The 22,585-nt window shown below is 31.7% G+C and overlaps 1 protein-coding gene across 1 annotated transcript in view; it reads right to left on the bottom strand.

Moving 5' to 3' along the window:
* CSN4 (COP9 signalosome subunit 4) overlaps nucleotides 1-22,227 on the bottom strand; it is a 66,771-nt gene extending 44,544 nt beyond the window's left edge. The window contains exons 1-3 of the mRNA XM_035359813.2: nucleotides 21,849-22,227; nucleotides 21,631-21,713; nucleotides 17,488-17,639 (exon numbers count right to left, since the gene is read on the bottom strand). Coding sequence (XP_035215704.1) covers nucleotides 17,488-17,639; nucleotides 21,631-21,713; nucleotides 21,849-21,922 — 309 coding nt within the window. The 5' untranslated portion in view covers nucleotides 21,923-22,227. The remainder of the gene's footprint in view (nucleotides 1-17,487; nucleotides 17,640-21,630; nucleotides 21,714-21,848) is intronic.
* Between the last annotated feature and the right edge of the window lie 358 nt (nucleotides 22,228-22,585).

The raw sequence follows: 22,585 nt of genomic DNA on the forward strand, positions 1-22,585 counted from the left end.
GGAGAAAATACGAAAAATTTTCTATGCTCTCTCATGGATACGAACCGCAGACCTTTCGACTGCTAGTCCAATCTACTATCATTTACATCACAACAGCCCTCAAAAAAAGAATGAGATACTTTCTTATAATATATACGGATATGTAAACTGATGATTCTAAAATTTTATTATCATAAGACTGGAAAAAATTAAGGATTTAATTCATTTTTATACATTTTAAAAGAAATTCAATTTTCAGAAAGTTAAGATAAAATATTTATTAGAATGTCAAATTTAAGCATTTCAATTATTTATATAATAAAGGATAAACTTTATATTTATAAAGAAGAATTGTTAATAATATCCTTATGAATTTAGAAAGAAATTTATTTCAAGTGATATGTTTAGCTCAAAAGTAACGGGAGCAAAACTGAGCTAAAACAAAAGCCACACATATCGTAATTATCTCCTTTAAATTAATGATATCTATACCGCTAACAAATTGTTACTTGACATGCATAATACAATAATTATGCATAATTGATCCTTTCTAGACTAATACAAGCATAGCATATTTCTATGGAATGATTTGCTATAGTTAATTTAAGTTTCACATACTTTCATATTTAGGGAATTAATTACATAGCACTGAAGATTACTCAATGTAACATAAAAGATATGCTATCTGATTTATGTTTAAAATGACTAAATTTAAATGTAATATGCTCACATGTACACATACTCCAGGAACCTGACACATTTCGAAATTTAAGATAAATCAAAATTACTGGAATATTTCGTCAGAAAGAAGTTTTTTAAATTTTGGTAAATTTCGTATGATTTTGACATAAATTAGCCTGATCAACGAAAATACAGTGCTCATGAGGCCCATTAGAACACAAGTGATTAAGGACACTGAACCACAGTAGTTAAATATGGCTCCGAATACTGATGAACGAGCTAACTGTACAGACCTTTTCGTGATTTTCCCTCCATGTGTAACATTAATACAAGTAATTTACCCTTATAAAGTACTCCCCCAAAACATTCTTTTCTTAAAATAGAGAGTCCTCGTATGTTTTGAGCTAAATGAAAGAAACGTAAACAAAATTCGGATGCATGCAATTCCCTGATGAATGAAACGAACGCGAACCAGTTTCCTATAAATCCTGCCTGAAGGCATTTTATCTTTCAGGTTGAGAGGCTTTGTCTGATTTGCCTTTATTCATTGAAATCAAACAACAGTAAACAACGTCCCCTAATAACGACAAAAACCTAACATCGGGGAAGGAAAGAGGTGATAAACAGTTCTTAAGCGAAAGGCTCTTTGTAAGTGTTAAGGTCCTACCTGTGGCAGCCGAATACTGGTAGTTCAACCGGTATTCGATCCCAGGCGAAAATATTGAGCGCATGATTTGTTTTTGTGGTTTTCCACCTGTGGAATGCGAATACGAGTCAGTTTTCCTACAAAAATCCTTCACGAAAGCATTCCTCATCTTATGCAAATAGACCTCATCTACTCTGTCATATTCTAATAGCATAACCTTTTCTACTAGACAGAAGAATCTCTTTTTTTAATGTATGACTCCTAATGGTGTCAAAAACTGCAGTTTTCTTTTTTTTCCCCCTCTTCAATGCAAAAAATACACGTCGATCAATCGATGTTACTTTACATAAAATCTACGTGAATTCGTATTTTTTCCACTATTTATTTATGTGTTGGAGAGTTTTTATATCCATGAACTGCAACTTGACGCGGACAATAAGCTTCTCTCTATTATAAGTGCAGAATGTTTCATATTAACTTTCTCTGGAACGTTCAAAATTTAATATTTCGTGAACGTGATGGAAAGAAGTTTGCATTTAACATTAAAACATAGTCTCTAGCTTCTAGAAGTTTACTGTCACTAATTTTTCAAACAGAAATATTGTTTATAATGTACATTAAAGTTGTATATTAACTTATAGTAGCAGGGAAAGAAACTCGAAAATCATTTCATTCAAATGTTTTGATCATTTCATTCAAATTTATACAGCAACTGACACTGAAATATTTAAACAATGGCATTAAGATTGCTTGCTTATTAAAAGTTGTTAATAATATAACATTTTATTTTGTAATAAAAAAGGTTGCTTTAAACTGAATAATTATAACATTATAGAATATTAAATTTTTAGTTAAAATTTTAAGTTTATGAATTAAAACTGTGATAATTCACTAAATTTTCATAGACAAATACCTCAGCAATCCTTGTGAAAGTTAAAATGCAGTTCTAATTTAGAACTTAAAAATTTAAAGGTAGTATTAATAAATTTGACATTTGTGAAACTTTTAACAATTATTCAACGTGAATGACAATATTGTGCATTTCTTTTGTAGCAATTAGGCATGAATCAAAGACTGAACGATTTTAAGATGAAGCTTTATTATTAATAACCAATAAATAAAACAAAAATGCATATAATTTGACGTAATTGACATCCAACTTGGTAAAAAATATTTCCTTCTTATAACAAAAATTTTGAAGATACAATATTACTAATCGTGAAAGAAATGGGATATGTTTATATTTCTTGATAAATTAAATAGAACAATAGTAATAAGTAAAATAATAGAACAGAAATAAGTGCCTTTATTTTATTTTTGACCCAACTTAATAATACTTTACACAACCAATCAGTTCGCAGGAAACATTTTTTAATATATAGTTTAATTTCCACAAAAATCTCTACAGAATTTAATTTCAAATATTTAATGGAACTATAATCGTATAATAGACTTCTGCATTCATAAATGTGGTTATAAGAAGCTTAAAATGAAAATTAAATATTATTGTAGGGTTTCCATATAAATATTTGTTGCTTTATATTGTAATATCTAGATTAATAGGAAAGGCTATCTTTCTGAAACGTCGTAGAAACTCTAATCCTTAATTTTTGCTTCATACAAACACCTCAGTCATAGAATAAGTCAGGGACACGGGCTAACGTTTTTACAGAACACAAGTTGAAGGCTTTATGGTTCATCCCTGTCCCAAATAACCCGAGGGGAAAATTAGGAGGATCTAAGCTTTGAGTACACTTCAGTTTTACAACTCTCTCTTCTTGAATGCTTAACAGACGGAAAACGAATAGGGGGAAGAAATGTTTTTGCTCTAGGCAAAACCATTTTGAGACACCCTGAGTCTTGGAGGCAAGCCCGTTTTGAGGACAAAAGTGAAAACTTTTGTGAGACATTTTGGTCTGTTTTTGCCGTCAAAGTGAAAACCGGCAATGGGTTAATTTAGTTTAGTTATTTGTTACACTTATGTCTATTTCTTGCACATGCTTAAGGCTTATCAGAGTTCTGAGTAAATAAATTTCCATATATACTTAAGCCTTATTGAGGGTTGGCGCTGTATATCTTACTGCATAATGCAGTCACTGTGGGTCCTAAATTCTGCGACTTGGTGCGGCCATACGAGCCCTGGTGCTAGCTCTGGGTTCATGTGAATAACAAATAAGTTATTCTTAATTCAAATAGCCCTAAATGTAATCTTTGGGTTTATGATTATCATCAACAAAATCTATTTTTAGCATAGGGAAAGAAATTTTGGGTAAATTATCCGTCAAAATTTTTTAGCGCATTTAACTTAAATCTGTAATTATCGACAAACGTAATGTCAACATTAGCGTCGAAGTGATATTAAGAATTGGCACTCTCCAGATGTTTCATTGTGTGTGGAGGAAAAGGATCAAATGTGCATGTGTAAAGCCTACGAGAAAAACATTTTTGTTGGTGGTTTTGGGGTCCGGATTTTAGATCATTCCGGGTAAAGGATTTTGTACTGTACGTTTTTATGATAAATTTTAGCTGTTTCCAAATGTGGCAGAAAATTTTTACACGTAATATACTAATGGCAGTTGATAACATATCAGCTACAAACTGTCTTCTCTTACAATTTAACATTTAATGAAAAATAAAAGAAATGATCAACAGTAGTTTTTGAAAGCTAATCGTACTTTTGCGCATGATAGGCTTCGAAAAAATAGTAAACTATCAATAAAAATGTCTTACTCATGGCTTTTCCAAAACATTTTCATCCAAAACAAAAATGCTTACCACGATATAAGTAATGGTATTCGTAAAAGAGTTTCTGTTTATTCACAGAATTCTAAAAACATTCAAACTCGTAACAGTTTTAAAATGTTAAATAGATGTATTTTGGGGTGGTGACTTTCATTGAAAAGATAATGCAAAGTAAATCAGGCACAGTAAAACATTTTTAACAGCATAGATTCTGTAAATGATCAGGAAAGTTGTATGAAAACAATTATGCTTATGAAAGAATAAGATTGAAAAGTAAAATTAATGCACCCATTTTCACATTGTTTTCCATTACAGTTCCAAATACTATGCTAGCATTAAGAGTATAAAATAGAGAGCTAAAAAAAATTCGAAACACTGCAGTTTTTGTGAGAAAAATAGATATTTCAACAGACAGATAATATTAATTATCTGTTGAAGAAAACAAAAGCAGTGACTTTCAAAATAAAGTCATGAGAATAATATTTAGTATTTTGTATATAACTATAATAATTGCCCAAACCAGCAACTTTTATCTACATCTTTAGTTGTCTAACAATAATTTCATCACACTCAGATAATCGTGAGTAATTTCTGATTATTTAATAAATATTTACTTTCTTTACAAAATAATTAAAGTATTTTTTAGCAGTGATCTTTTGCAGATTTCCTTTACTCTTTTTTTATATTCACCAAAATCAGGGCTGTAGCTAGAGGGGGGCGAGGGGGACACGTGTCCCCGGGCACAGTATCCAGTGGGAGTCAAACTGATGTTACAATATTTTATAATTAAATATTTCCCATTCTAAGTAAACAGGAAGGGACACAAAATCTTGAGCTGTCCCCAGGTGTTGAAAACCCTAGCTATGACTCAGATCAAAATAGGACCATTTTTTAATTGTATTGAGAGAAAAAAATGTTTCTTATTTTTTTCTACCATAAGGATTGCCTTAAACAGCACTTTTCTTGAAAACAGAGATATAAAATGCAGTAGTGAAAAGCGATAATAAAAATCATAAAAACTAAACATTTAATGAAATTTGCTTATTACATAAGTTTTAGAAATATATAGAATAATAAGAACATCAGCCCACCAGTGGCCGAGCGGTAAAGTCGCTGAACACAGGTAGTTCGGTCCGAGGTTCGAATCCTGCAGACGGGCTGGCTGCATGGGCCTTTTTGTGTTTTTCCCCATGTGTAACGTGTATACGAGCCAGTTTCCTTTAGAAAGTCCTCCATGAAGGCATCCCTCCCCTTAGGCAGATAGTCCTAGTGTGCTTTGCCGTAATTAAATAAACCAAACCAAACCAACCTAATAAGAGCATCAAATATTTAAACTGTGTGAAAAATAATACATAAGGAGAATTATTTGCCAAAAGTCCTTTGTTGAAAAAAGGCAACCCACAGCGGTAATGTCGCTGAACACTGATAGTTCGATACGGATTCGAATCCTGGCTGCAAGGGCCTTTTTGAGGTTTTCCCATGTGTAACTAGGATACGCGCAGTTTCCCTTTGAAACCCCTTCATGTAGGCATCCCTCTTTTGCACACGTTGCCACAGTAAAAAAAAAAAAAAATATATATATATATATTTTTTTTTTTTTTTGTTGTTGTTAATGTGTAGGGATTATTTTAAAGAACAAACATTTTTGTTATGATTTTCATAAAAATTATAAGACAATTGAAGGAACTATCAGATTAGGTAATTATTTTCTCATATATTTTATACTTTTAAAAAACATTTGATTTCTTTTCTTCATCGTGTTTGCTAAGGTTGTTAAAAAGCTTGCCCTTATCCTGAAATCAGTAGCAACTGAAGGTTTTCGTGGTTTGATATTTGATCTGTTTAATCATGATATTTTAATTTCATGAATGAACTCAGCCCTGGTCAGGAATGTATTCTTTCAAAGGAGAATATCAGCAACATTCGTGATAATGTTAATAATTAATAAATTAATTTTAGATGGAAAAAATTTTGCTGTACTGTTATCTACTCTTTAAACACCTGGAAAGAAGTGTTAATATTTTCATCAAGCGATAAATCCTGTACATTATCAATAAAAAAAAATTCGAGAGCATGTTGTTATGACTCTGCGATGCATAAAACGTTTTATTTATCTTTAATAGTATTAAAAAATCGTTGCTCAATACAGCAAAAGTAAATAATTCAAAAATGACATTTTATCTGGATTTCTCAGCAACTTTTTCAATAAGTGTTTCTTTGTACTATGAGTGTCATAAATAAAATAGGTTTCTAATACCTTATGATAATGGTCAGTTGCAAAATTCCTACCTTTACTGCCTAAAATCCTTTTATGTATGCTATCATCTTACATCTCCCCCCCCCCAAAAAAAATAAACCAGCTGATTATTATTTTATAATAATATATAGATTGAAATACATCATAGATGTTTTTTATAGACATTGCCTGATTTATTTATTTATCATAGATGTTTATAAATGATCATAGATACTTTTTTAAAAAAATTAATTAAATTCTAGTAGATGTTTTTAATAATTTGTTGTTTTTCTCCTTATAACAGTTTTACCATATAGAAGTACAGAAACAATCGCTGGATTTCATAAAATTGAAATTCTGTTTGATTTGAGTTTTATTTATTTCTATTTTATTTGGTTTTATTAGTAAATAGAATATATTTAATTTTATGAATTGACAAGAGTAGACTGCATTATTATTTAAAAGAAGAAGGAAGTAAAAGCTTAAATTTTATTAGTATTATTTTTTAATTTTCAGTGGTGAACTTGAAGTATTGGGTGGTAATCTGATGTTTTCAAACTATAAGTACTATATTTTTTCCTTTTATTTTTTTTAAAGTCTTTTTAGCGATATGAAGTATATAGTATTCACTTCCTCAGCCACACTTGTCGTGAATGTTTGATTTTTAATAATTATTCCCTTCGGCCTGGTGCAGATCCATAATAAGAACTGCAACCAATCTCGTTTGCTCTTCTTTTCCTTCGTGTCTATTCCTGTTCTTAATTAATTTGAAATATGGTAAATTATTTCCTTCATTAACATGAGATATACGCATGTGCTATATTTAATACAATCACAATATGCTCTAAATTTATGCACAAAAAATCACTAATATTATATAGGGCAATCTGAATACAATAGAACTAAATTTCTTAGTTCAAGTACGCATTCCACTAGACGATTAAAGATCCTTACTCTCATTGTATTTAAAATGCTGTATGAGGGAAACGTACAAAGTATGGATTTTCGAGAGCGAATATACTATTTTCATAGCATTTTGCAAATAAAATTTTATGAGATCTCAGTCTCAGTGCTTGTGGCCATTCTAAAATTGGGAAAAAACTGTTTTAAAAATTAAATCTAATAAGGTTCTCCCTGCTGAACCAAATTTAAATGATATCAGTTTTATGAATAATTGATATTTTGAATAATTGATTTTATGAATAATTGATATTTTGAATGCATGATATTTTGAAGAGCTTTACAGAAATAATGAACAATTTTGTATTCTTTAATGATCAAGAAATTGTCTTAAAACGATTGTTTTATTAAAGGGAAGAATTTTAATTTGAGTGATTATGAAAGATGTTGATCAATGAATGAACTATACACATTTATTACTTCTGCTATAATTAATTTAAATATTAGAATTAATATAGTAGAGACCAGAATTTATAAACGTCTCATGCCAAACTGTCTTTCATTGTCTTTGAGTGTTAAGTATTTAAGAGTTTTTCAAGCATTAACCCAACTGTCTTTACTGAAAATTTACAATTCCCCCCCCCCATTGGACATTAGTTTTTCCTTTGATGCTTTGTTCAACATTCTGCCTAAGAATTTATTACCTAGGTTTGGAATGTAATTTTCTGCTGAGGGCATGACATGACGAAAGCTAAAAGATACAGGAGACGAAACATCCAGTAAACAGATGTTGAAAAAATGAAATTAAAAAATATGTGAAATTACTGCTCTAAAAATGGAAAAGAAAATCTATGAACATCTGTATTCTTGCGATGAGCAATCACTAACAAGTTTAAGAACTTCTTAAAGAAACAAAGTAATAATAATAAATCCGAAGGCTTTCAGATTTTATATTATGCCCAAAGCAGAATTTTTTAAACATTTTATGTGTTACCTTTATTTATTAAATATCATGTGCTTCGCACTTAAACCATAAAATTCAATTCAACAGCAATATCACAAAATATTTAAAAAGAGCAACTCTTTAGAATTTCTGATATGCAATCTTACCCGCTGGAGATAATTTTTTTTTTTTTTTTTTTTCCCCCATACAGTGTTGGCATTGCTTGCTTTGAAATCATCGAGTTTGTTAATAATAAATTCGTTAAAATTTTACAAAATATGAAATAAATAATAGAATTCCAAATCTGGGCTTCCAGATGCCCATATTAGAGTGAAGGACTACATTATTCAGAATTTTATATCTCTAGGTACCATTGTTTTTTCACAATACGAGAAACATACATACATTCATGCAACTTCTTTATTATTTAACATCTTGAAATATAATGCAGGGCTCTAATGTTTGGTGGCAGTGATTTGAAAAGTGATTCAGACTTTTATAGTATTATTTTTAAAATATATTATAAAAGTGAGTTATACTAAAAATGTTTTCATAGTGAAATTTTTATAGTATAGTTTATATTATTTAGTTAAAATTTTTTATAGTTAACCAATGCATAATGCCAAAACAAAATTAATAACCCTTCTGGGATAATCCTTGTCTAAATTTCAAATGAATTTAGAAGATTTAACGTTTTCAGTTCTTTACATTCGCAAATATTAAGTCAATTCAAATCTAGGTGTGAATTCTCGATCCAGAATACATTTACAAACCGAAGTTTAATATTTCAGATTTATTGCATATACAACAGTTTAACATAAATATTCCATTCTACTGCATTTAAGATTTTAAAAGCAATTTGCTTGAAAATAAGATAGCTGAATGGAAAAAAGCTTTTAAGTTTTGTAGTTCTGAAATCTTCTACTCATGAAACTTTGATGAGCTAAACACTTACTGAACATTTACCCTATGGCACTCCCACGATCTGTCAGAGAAAAGCTATTCATTTGCAATGTTCTTGATAGCTCGCAGCTACTACTGTTTATGGAGCAATCTATCTCATTTAGGCAGAATCTTTGATCTAAAATTATGGGAGGGAAGACAACTAACAAAAGAATTAGCTAGCTATTCATTTGAAGTGTTCTTAATAGCTCGCAGACACTACTGTTTATGGAGCAATATATCTCACTTAGGCAGAATCTTTGATCTAAAATTATGGGAGGGAAGACAACAACTAACAAAAGAATTAACTAGCATTTTCAAAAGTTTAGTGTTATTTTTGCAACATTTTACAGGGAATTGGGTCAAAAATTAGTGACAGTTTTAAAGATATTTGTAGAAAAGAATTCAACAGGCTAAGGGTTAAAGTATGTCTTTCTTGCCAAATGTTAGTGTGGGAAATGTTATGTCATGATATTCCTTAATCCCCTGCTGTGTGACGTATGCATTGCGTCAGCATGTGTTTCCGCCTGCGGGAGAAGACGAGGACTAGCTGGCGAGCGGAGCAGACATCGCTCAATCGCTCGTATATTATTTCATTAATTGTAATCCTAATGTATTCTATGTTTGTGAATAGTAATAAATGATTGGTTGTTGCCTTTCCCACATTTTGGGGGCTTGGCTGTGCCTTTTGTGCATGCGTTAATCAAACCCTAGACACCAGCAATCACTAAAGACGTTCAGAAAGCTAATAAAGGCAAGACGTGCCTTTATGATGATATAATATTCTTCTTTAAGCCAGACGACGTATGTGAATGAAGACGTGTAATCCGTGTGTGATGACGATTTAATATTCTTCTTCAAGCCGGACAACGTATGTGAATGAAGACTTGCCTTTATGACTATTTAATATTCTTCAAGCTGGACGACATATGTGAATGATGTTACATGATACTTGACCATTCTTCTGATTTTTGACGTTAAATCGACATTCGATTTTGGATTACACTGGATTGGCCAAGAAATATATTGGATTATAAGGACTGCCCCGAAGTTAGGTAGGCCCATTTTTCCCTGATTCATTCATAATTTATTAGCGTGTTTATACTGTTTAATTCTCATTCATACATACCCTATTTCATACTCATATTGTCCTTTTTTACTGTTTAAAGAACTATGGCCCTAAAATTAGGTGATAACCCATTGACAGCTAATTCTCTTAAATATGGCACAACACGAATTATTAAATTATTTAATACCATGCTCGGATATTCCGATTTTGATCATTCTTCGCGAAAGAGAATGCAAAATTTTACCGCATTCCCAGATTGTTTCGATCTGGCAAAACTTAAAGAACTTCTATTAAAAGATTTTTCTTTATCAGATTTTATATCGGTAGCTAATTTATTGCACTTGGAAGCTTCCACTAATAAAGATGTTTTATGTGAAAAAAATTTTCATGCTCTCACTAATCTGACCGATTTTTACAATTCCCTAGATGTTAGTTTTTTATCCGATGACGATTATTCAATTTCAAACACATACGCCTGTAGGTCTAAGTTCTTCTGTTCCCCCTTCCCCTCCCTCCACAGCGCCAAACCTAAATCGGGTTGTTTCTTCTGACGCGGAAGTAATAAATTTGAATTCGAGTCGCTCCGGTGTTTTGACGGCGAGCAACGAGATTCACAAGATGAGTCATGACTTTTGGTTTGTTTTGAGAGATCTTTCAAACACTTGCAGAAACTTTTCAGGCAATGATTCCTATTCAGTCCGTGCTTTTTTCAACAATATAGAGGATAATTTCCAATTATTCCCAAATCTTTCCGACCAGCAAAAACTAGTTTTTGCGAAACGACTTGTTGTGGTTACTGCTAAAACTTTTTTTGTTTTCACAACGGAATCTCAATTCATACGAAATGTTTAAAACAGTATTACTTAATGAGTTCTCCGATAAAATTACGTCTATTGAAATTCATAAACAACTCAAAAGAAGAAAAATGCGCTCGAATGAAAGCTTTATGCAATGTTTTATCGCAATGCGCGAAATTGCGAATCGTGGTGACAGTGTTATCGACCAGGCTTCTGTCATTCAGCATACCATTCAAGGAATACTAGGTACCCCATACGATAAAATTATTCTCTATGGTGCAAAATCATATTCTGAATTCAAGGAAAAGGTACGCACTTATGAAACTGTAGTTACGACTAGACATACAAATATCTCTCATCCATCAAATTTTTAAAATATGTATAATGGCCCCAGACGTGGTACTGGACGGAAAAATTCAGACCAACAACCCGACACACGAAATTTAATAATACTGGTTTATCTAAAACTAAACCACAAACTTGTTTTAACTGCAATGAGGCAGGACACTTCTCACGGTCCTGTCCTAATTGTTCTCTTGGCCCAAAGTGTCCAACTTGTGGTCATTTTGGACACAAATCTATGAATTGCCGCCCCACTACTCCAAATGAGTTTTCAACTCCACCTGCCGCAGTAAACACAGTATAAACCTCTTACGGTAATATGTGTAAAACTGTCGTTATACTCAATAGCCCAGTTTCTGGATTAATTGACACTGGAAGTGAGGTCACATTACTGAACCAAAACACATGGATTCAACTAGGTTCCCCACCACTTTCAAATAATTCTGGAGTGTTAACTGGTTTCGGATTCTCGAAAATTCCTATTATTGGCTATTTTCAAACCATTATCAACATTTATAACCAGGACTTTCCGGCTAATATTAGAGTTGTTCCAAATCATTCTATGCAATTTTCTCTTATTGTAAGATGTGACGTAATTAAAAATGCTAAATTAACTATTACACCAGGCAGTATATATTTTTCAAAACCTCCCGAGCAATGCTTTGAAACTGCTCCTGAATCTTTCATTTTTGCAATAAATGACGATCTTCCAGCTTTTGATATTGGTTCAAATGTTTCCAAAGAAACACGTGCTGCGCAGAATGTTTTCTGAATTCTTATACCCCAAATAAAACAACGACAGATATTAAACTTAATATCACTCTATCCGATGATAAACCGATTTTTCACCCTCCTACACGCCTTCCTTTTGTTGAACGGGAAATTGTTGACAAATAAATAAATGAATGGTTGAAACTTAAAATTATTGAACCTTGTTCATCTCCATATGCCAGTCAAGTTCTCATGGTGCGTAAAAAAGATGGTACACCCCGTGTTTGCATCGATTATAGGAAATTTAATCGACTTTTAATTAAGGATCATTTTCCTCTTCCTCTTATTGATGACATTTTGGATAAACTTCAAGACGCCCAAATTTTTAAATCTACAAGCATATTACGGCTATTAAAGCACTCCTTCAAACAACACTTTCATATGATAACTTTCTCATTAAGAACAATCTCCTGTACGAAGACGTCAACTGCATTGACATACTTGTGGTGCCTGAGGATATGCAGGCAAATGTCATTAAAACAGCTCACGAACGAGGCCACTTCGTCGTTATCCGCACTCAAGAACTTTAAAAAAGAATATTTTATCCCAAATCTGAAAGAAAAAATTGAGCGGTGTATCCATAACTGCAGCTCATGCATCCTCAATAATCGAAAGTGTGGCAAACAAGACGGACTACTGCCCTCCATTGACAAAGACGACGCACACTTGCACACATACCATATCGACCACCTAGGTCCCCTTGCCACCACATCAAAGAAATAGAAACATATTTTGGCAGTTATAGACTCATTTACTAAATTTGTGTGGCTTTATCCGACAAAGTCTACAGACGCAGATGAAGTTATCAGTTGGCTGGAATCTTAAAGATCAGTCTTCGGAAATCCTTCATGGATCATCTCTGATCATGATGGATTATCCACTGCATTTGCAAACTATTGTGACACACAGAGAATAAAGCACGTTTTTATTACAGCTGGCCTCCCATGATTGAATGGTCAAGTTGAGCGTTTGAACTCCATTATTATTGCTGTTCTTTCTAAACTCTCTACAACCAACCCTGAAAAATGGTACTTTCAATGTTTCCGCCGTGCAACAAATTACTAATTCAACTTATCAACATAGCATCAATTCCACTCTCTTTGAACTTCTCTTTGGGACTAAAATGAAATCGCAAAACGACGTCAACATCGCTGTTCTAATCGACGAGGAGATTAAATCTGCATTCATTCAGCAACGTGACGATCTCCATAAGGACGCAAAACAGCAAATCTCTAAAGTGCAAGATGAAAATCGCCCTACATTTAATTTGCGACGAAAACAGGCACAAAAATTTCAACTTCATGACCTCGTGGCAATCAAACGAATTCAGTTTGGCCCTGGTCTAAAACTCAAACAGAAATTTCTCGGACCTTACAAAGTCATCAAGCTCAAACAAAATGACACATATGATGTGGAAATGTGTGCCTTTTTCGACGAACCATCCAAAACATCCACTTGTGCTGAATAACTGCTGTAGTTAGTGTTTAATCTTTTAATCTTTTTTTTTTTTCTCCCCCCCCCTCCATTTGTGTAAGTATCCTCAGCTTTGTATCTACAGATTATTTTTTTTCATACCTATATTACTATATTATAATAATTTTTTTAAAAATTTGATGATATATTATGTTGCTTCAGGCGAGGTTGCCTGTCTGGCCATGATGGCCGAATGTGGGAAATGTTATGTCATGATATTCTCTAATCCCCTACTGTGTGACGTATGCATTGCGTCAGCATGTGTTTCCTGCCTGCGAAAGAAGACGAGGACTACCTGGAGAGCGGAGCAGATGTCGCTTGATCACTCGTATATTATTTCATTAATTGTAATCCTAATGTAATCTATGTTTGTGAATAATAATAAATGTGTGTTATCAACTATGGTCGTTGCCTTTCCCCACATTAGTACTACTGATTTGTGGCAGGAACTGCAAAGTTATCAACAGAATGCAAATAATTTCCATGAACCATTTAGGTTTAGCTTTTCTTACAGAAGCCATTGAACCTTTCTTTGCTTGTTCTATCGATGAAAAAATGATTTAAATTTGCAATTTGCTGTCAATGGAGGATGATGACATGCATTAGTTTTAACAACATGAAATTGTATCACTTAGAAAGATGCAAGAAATTGGCTATAGCATGGTTTTTATGTATGAGATACAACTGAACTAATGCAATTCAGGCTTAATTCAGTACGCAATAGGAGCAAAACAAAATTTAGCGAAACAACTTGGCTTTTGTTGCCAATCTTGTGATACACAGCCAATAATGTATAACGAATGCTATTAAGCTAGGCTAAAATTATCTTTGCTGATTCTAAATGAATTTCAGTTAATGTAGCAGACTGTGCTGCTACCTAATTTTCTAATTTGATCCAGCTTATTATTTTTTGCTGACTGTTATTATTACGGCAATTTTATAAAAATTAAGCTTGAACTTCCGATTATGTCAAAAAGAGTTTTCAATTCTGGGGCAGCCTAAGGATAAGTAAAAGCTCAACAATGTTTCGATGTCTAGTAAACAAAAAGTGGAATTGCTGCAAAAAATGGATAAAGGCATATCCGTCTCAAAATTATGTGAAGAGTATGGCATTAGAAAATTGATTATATATGACATAAGAAGAAAGGAACTTTTTGAATTTTTTGTGGAAACAACTTAAACAACTTACATTGAAAGAAATGTTTAATAAAGTAAACAAATAAATATTAAGCTTTTTTTTTTTTTTTTTTTGTAAATTTTGATACCCTTTAAATCACAATTGTTCTTTATTTCATAAATTACAAATTCATAGTTTTAATTGTATAATTTCTGCATGCCATCTTACCAGATTTAAATTGATGATCTAATATCCGAAAAAATCCCAAATCCAGAATCGCCGAAGTCCCGACGAGTCCAGATTTCAGACTTTGTACTGTTGTATTTACAAAAATAATTAGCTATAAAATTATAAGAGAAAGGCAAAAGATCAAATTAAATACATCTAAACAAGTTTAAATTTAAAACGAGAACAATGTTTTACACAGCGATAAAACCTCAGTGAAGAATTTTGCCCAAAACAAGTGTAAATATAATAGGATATGTTTATAACATTTCACATGTTTATAACATGAATTTTAGGAAAACATTTATAATTTCAGTTATTTGCATTAAAAATATCAAAATTATGATGATATAAGGAACATCAAACATTATTAGTCATATGACTCAAGTTAAATAGTCTACCAAAAATAAATACAAAGAAAAAAAACGATTGAAAATTGTATAAACGGAACTACTCTGATATGCGCCCTCAAGTCACCAAATATTTTTGGCGAGAAACTTCACGCTGCCATATTACTATCTAAATTTTTTGTCTACATTTTGAACTTTTAGCCTAAAATGTCTCCAAAAACGTGGTTTTCGCACATGCAAAAACTACGTTTTGAACACGCAATTTAGCTAAAAATCCGAAACAAAAACAAAAAATTTAGATAGCAAAAACGTAAAGTTTCTAACCAAAAATATTTGACAAGAAACCATGTACACAGCGACATGTTTTAAATTAAAAAAACATCTGTGAATTGCACAATGTAGGCAACGAACGAATCTACAAACTACGCAGACCTCACTTTAATAAATTAACATAACAACAATAAATTTCAAAGAATACCATGTACACAGCATCCTGTTTAAACTTTAAAAAAATTCTACGAATTGCACAATTTAGGCAAGGAAGGAATCTACGATCTACGCACTCCTCGCTTTAATAAAATAACATAACAACAACAAATTTCAAATAATACCATGTACACAGCGTTCTGTTTCAACTTTAAAAAACATCTACAAATTGTACAGTCTAGACACTAAACAACAAAATAAACTAAAATAAATTTCAAACAATTTAAAAAAACAACAATAACGACAGAAATTCATACTAAAGAACCAATGAACATAACATTCTACAAAATAAGAACAAGGATAAAATAAAATGCACTTACCATGAATTAATGTGTTTTCGAATAGCAGAAATATTAATTTCATACCGCCTTTAACATGCCGCCACGTAATCACTATCGTATTTACATGACAGCCAGACACACTATCCAGAAAATTTATACTATGGTTCACAAATAAATAAAATCACAAATCCCTACTTCTATCATGCACTGCCATTAAAAATAATCTGCCAGACCCTCTTTCCACAGTTCCAAATACCCACTACCCCTCAACAGAATAGAAACAATCATATTTCCTTTTGTCGAACTTCAATTCAACAACTACCATTTTATCTTTCCCTCCCATCTTCTCAGACAAAGAGATGAACCAACGAGCTCTAGCGAAAGATTTTTCAACGTCAACAGGGTTGCCATAGAACACGCAATCGCGCCAAAAACCAGCGCAGAACACATATCGCCACATTTGGTGAAATTAGGGCGTATGTTAGAGTTGTACCGTATAAACTAATTAGTGTAGAACATCACCATATAACTGCAAAATGTTATATAAATAATTACATATATATATATAAAGGAAAACATAGTAATAAGCCAAAAACAGGCCTTGTTTTGATTTCAATTTAATTTTGGATACTTTAAGTTTATAGATATATATATATGGTCGGTACTTTTCCGTTTCGCCGGCGCAAATTTCGCCAAGCAGACTTGGCGAGACTTATTGGTGACAACATACAGTATACACATAAAAAATATTTAAAAAATTTTAGTTCTAAGAATTTTTTTTTTTTTTCTTTTGAAGAATAAACATGTTAATATCGCTTAAAACTTTATAAAAAGCCTATAAATAAAGACAATAAATTTGTAAAAAGACATTAATTTAAGAATTTACTATGCTTTCAATTTAAGAATTTACTATGCTTTCATGGTTCAACATCCTAATTCGTCGGTTCATATCATGTGACCCCAAGCGATCTCATCTCACGTAAACTACTCTACGAAAATCTAATGCTCTCAGTAATTATCTAGATTAATTTCAAGTTAAATCTTAATTTGGAACACAAGTTTAAATGCAAGAAATATTTCAATGCGTATGAATAGCTAGCTTACTCAGAAATTATGTAAAACTGCAGTGCTTTACTTCACTAATGCATTCTCATTAGAATTGACGAATTTAACCCTTGACTTTCCTTTTCTATATTTTCGGCTTCGGGTAAGTGCTGTGATTGCATCCTAATTGACTTAATTACCGAAAATGGCCTTAGACATAAAACTGAACTATCTGATAAAAATTCTATGTAATTATATGCCAGTATTGAAAGAAACAATCAATCTGATAAGAAAAAGCTGCGACTTGTTTTGAAAATGAGGCGTAAAAGGTTACCAGCAAGAATATTCCGTTTGACATCGGTTGTACCATTATTGGCGACTTTATCGCTTGCGCCGGCAAAACGGAAAAGTACCATATGGTCTTTTGAAATGGAACTGTTATCTTGAAAATAATATCACAAACCTGTTCTTCAAAAGAAACAACACGTGGCTGCACTTTATCCAAAGTGTAATGAGATACTACTCTTGAAACATCATCAGGCAACTTCATTAAGTTATTTCCAACATCAGTCAAAAGCTGTCGTGATATCACTAAACTTACATTTTCATTAACAACTGGAAAAAAATAAAATAAAATAAAAATATAAATAAAGTATAAAATTACTGTCAAGATCCTGTTAAAAAACTTTTTAAATATTAATTCAGAGAAAGAGCAAAAAATTCTGGTTTGCAAATGTTTCCCTTTATTATCTGTTTATATCTGAATATTTTATATGTATCTTTCAAAGTTCTACCTTAATTTTTTTTTTATCAAGTACTGCTTAAAGTTAAATAAACAGCATGTAAGGTTATAAAATCTTAAAGAAATAACAAATGAATGATACAGTAAACATAAATCTCATAATGGGAATGAGAATAGTAGTATTATACAGTAAAAGCCCAATTATCCTGTATTAAACTTACCAGAATATTTTTAAAACTTTTTTAACTTTTTTAAAAAATATTAAAAAATTTTTAAAAACTCCTCCTTCCTTGAAAAAATAAGTAAATATGAAACTTGTTAAGCCATTGTATGATGCACAGTTGCCAAACAATGTGATTCAGGGTCAATAACTGATAAGCATGACTTCACAACACAAAATTTTCTTCAGTTTGGTTTTATTGGTTATTCAATAAACAACAGAACAGAAGAATTCAAAAAAAATATCACTTGCCTCATCAGTTTTCATCGTAAAAAGAGACAGATGCAGAACCTCTGTAAGAGCAAGCAAAAGCATCCCGTCATTTTTAACCTAAAGATAAATAATTCCTCTTCACCTCCATGGAAACAGTGGAACCAAATACACCTCTCGGTAATTTTTGTAAAAATCAAATCTGCATTCTCAAAGAGGCTCAGTTCATCAAACTCTACCTACTCCTCTTTTATTTCTAAACACTACTTACTAACTGATATGTATTGTGTTTTGTGGACTATTTGTAAAAATTAATCTAAAATTGTTTATAACTTCAAGTTCAATATTAAGATAATTTCCTTAATCCCACTGATAAATTTGATAACACAAGATTGAAATCACATTACTAAATTTCTAATAGCTTATATTCTGTCTAATTATTAATCTCTCTTCTGTTTGTTTTTTAACAAAATTATTACTCTTTTCTGATAAATTATAACTAGAACAAATTCAAAGGATTTTTAAATAAAAGCAAATTAAACAGAGCATCTTTAGGTAAAAATATGCATAAAATTCATTTAAAATTCTTTAATGTTACACATCAGACAGTAAGATTTCACAGTATGTTATATGTAAGGGAAAATGGTAGGTATGTTATATGTAAACTACATTATAAATTTTAGATAAAACTTTTCATATTCACGATGATAGCCAATTATATTTCATAATTTTAGACCAGAAATTTCTTCTAATTTGCTTTTCTATTGTGAATTACACTTTTATACACTCGACTATTGGAATTTTCACTTATCTGGCATTTGGCATTTCCCGAGCTTTCTGGATAGATGAACTTTTACTGTACTAACATGTACAGCCCTTAAAAAAAAAAATAAAAAAAAAAAAAAAAGCCTTTTAACTATATAACTGACATTGGTTAGAGTAGACTAAAGGGTGCATAGTGGCGTAGCTAGGATTCCAGCGCCTGGGGACAACAGAAGAATTTGCGCCTCTTTCTGTGTGGCAAGAAGGGAAAACATTTCATTAAAAAATTTTGTAGCATCAATTTGGCGGCGTCTGGATGGTGCACCTGAGGACAGACCCCTTGCCCCATCCTAGCTATGCCACCGAGGGTACCCCTTGTATTATCACGAAGTTGTTGTTTCATTTATCACGAAGTTGTTGTTTCATTTATCACAAAGTTGTTGTTTCATTTATCGCCAAGTTGTTGTTTCGTTTACTGCCAAGTTGTTTCATTTATGGTAAATAAAGTATAGTTGAATGTTCCATAAATATTTTTATCTAGATTTGGGTGCTCCTTTGACTTTTTAAGTGAAAATACATCAATATATACATGGACAAAGTCAAGGGAGTGCACAATGCCAAGTTTGTGCAATTCTCCAATTTTTTTTAAAGTGAAAATTGGTTGACGTGTACATGGATAAAGTCAAGGGAGTGCGCAATGCCTAGTTTGTGCAATTCTGTGATTTTTTTCAAGTGAAAATAGGTCAGTGTGTACATGGGTACCAAGTTTGTGCAGTTCTTCGACTTGTTATTTTGTCTTTTTGCCGCCAAAAATCGCCAAGGGATAACCGTAAATATACTTTTACCCTTACATTTTAGAAATAATAGATAACAAATCTCAAACACACAAATTAAAGCGACACACAAATTAAATTATTTGACAATTTGTCATGATGATTAGCACCTGGTAGACAACTTGAAATTTGCTAAATTAATACACATAATGTAATTTAAAGAGATATGTACATGTTGTGTGTTATATGAAAGTTTTGCTGAAGTCGTGTTGAAGTTGGGTTAGCTCTTTTATTACGTGTTAATTATATGAATACCATAGTGAAAGTTTGATGTTTTTAAACGTTTTTAATTTTCTGGAACCTTAATATGCATTTTATTTGGATTTAGTACCTATATATACCTTATATTTCAAATATGAGAGAAATTTTTTTGGATGCAACTATCATAGCAAAGACAGTGGATTGCGAAAATGGTGCATTTCACAATTCAGTGGAAATCTTTTAAAATATTATTAACACTGGCCTTTTTTCAAAGTGTAATATTAGCCAACAGTTATGGAAAGATGCAACTCATCCAAAGTGTTAAATCAGTTCAAAATTCTTGTTAACCGCTTGTGTAGGGGCTAATTTTGGCATAAAAAAAGCCGCTACACAAAGGCAAAATAACAAGTCAAAGAATTGCACAAACTCGATGTCCATGTAACGCCAAAAATCACAAATTTTCGCCAAGAGGTACCCATAAATATATTTTTACCAGTTATTTCTAGAAAAGTAGGGAAAAGGTGAACAATGCACTCAGGAAAAAGCAAACTTTGGTGCCATCAAAAGGATACTTCCCATTCAGAAAATTTTAAGTCCAATTATTCTTGCTACAGTTCTCAGTACTTTTTTCCATATCCTCACCATCTGCCATAATAGTCCCATAAACTAAGAAAATATCTTTTTTTTTTTTTTTTTTTTTTTTTTTTTAAATTCATCAATTTATGATTCAAATCATTGTCATGAAAGGCTTCATTTGTAAAATCTTGAAGCAAAAACTGAACTAATATTTCTCACACATTGACCTGTTGTGAGCAAACAAAAAGGAAATAACAAACCCTAAAGGGGGTGACAAATATTTTCACAGGAAAACATCCTGAAAACTGTCTCTTTAAGCTTCAGGGAAGAATTTGGAATTTTTTTAATGTATATTTTAGGCATTTCATCTAGCTCAGACATTCCAACACTGGCTGACATATTTGTTACCAGGCAGTAGATGTTTATTCTTCATGGTAAAGCACCTGAAAGCTATGATAATTTAAGTAACCTTTGTAGAATTTTTACACAACGCAGATCTTACTAACATTGGCTGACATATCTATGAACTATATAGAAAAACTGTGAATCTCTCATTCACTAACTACCCTGTTTCTTATTAATTAGGCAGATTAATAACACTTACAATATCATATTCCCATTCTTCCTATTTTTGAAAAAATTTCAATCTTAAATTAAAACATTTATCCTACAATACTTTCAAAGTTATTTAATACTGTTTTTTTTTTAGTACTATTATAAAATCTCAATAGCCCAAAGTTTTCGCTATTTCAGTTAAGATGCTGCCTGTAGTCCTATGTTTTAAACATTTGTTTCTCATAATGCTTTTTTTTTATGCCAGTTTCGTTTGACTACAATGAATCGGAAGTTAACCCATTAATCAATTCATTACTATTCATTTGTGCTTAGTACTCAAAACCGGCAGATTTAATTACATCAGTTATAATATGCAAATTCAAATGTCCCAACCGGCTTATGCGGTGACCGATTAAACAAATAAATACCGAAAATTCTGGGGGGGGGGAATAGATAAAAAGAAATTTTTTATCCCAGATTTTAAATATGGAAATAAAAACAGCTTACTTGCTTCAACAAATGCTTTAAGACCTTCGATCAGCTCATTACTGTCATTACTCTTTACAATAGTATCCAAAATACTACGGTACCTATTTAAAAAAAAGGTAAATATTTTATGATAACAATTAACCATATTATTACGCTAAATCTTTAAAAAAAACATTTAACTATATTAACATGCTAGTTTATTAGCAAAAACAATTTCGGAAAAAAAGTATATTTACCGATCGGCTTGATCTTTCGGTGTCCCACCTAAACTTGCAAGAGCGGCTAACTGTTGCCGTATATTCGTCGCCATTAACAATATTTTAATATGGAAAAACCTGAAGCTAAATCAAAATTTATCCGATAAAAATCCAAAAATAAGAGATAGATTTCACAGGATTCACAGATTTCAGATTGTGTTCACAATTCTTCACAACGACACAAACAAACGCTACTAAGACAGTTAAGCTATGTCTTTTTGCCTTTTGGAAAAAAGTTCGAATTAATATTAAGCATAATTTCAATTTAGGAAAACAAATATGAGATTGTAACTCTTAGCAGTAAAAACACATATATTGCAGCTTTAAAAGCGTCAGAGCCAAGGAGGTTAGAATACATGGAGATGGCGTCTCTGCTATTGCAGTACGAAGCAAGGAGGTTAGAATAGAAGGAGGGAAGGTTCAACTCAAATGGTGAAGCTTAGCGGCCATCTTCCTGTTATCACCGTGACTTGTGCAAGGAAGTCTGTCATTGCAACATTTTTTTCTTTTCTTTTTGAAGCATGTCAGCTTGTATTGCATATTAATGCACAAATAGATTCTCGAAAAAAATTCCGGGCATTATTTTTCACACGTAAGTGTTAATTTTCTTTTTTTATGTAATATGACAACTATGTCAAAAATATCACAATGTCATGTGGTTTTCTTTCCAGATGTGAAAAAAGAGGACTTAAAATAGGTTATTTAATGTAACCTAT

The sequence above is a fragment of the Stegodyphus dumicola genome, chromosome 1 (genome assembly GCF_044657685.1).
Source record: "Stegodyphus dumicola isolate Sdum_Otavi_A_Nest chromosome 1, ASM4465768v1".
Classification (NCBI taxonomy): domain Eukaryota; kingdom Metazoa; phylum Arthropoda; class Arachnida; order Araneae; family Eresidae; genus Stegodyphus; species Stegodyphus dumicola.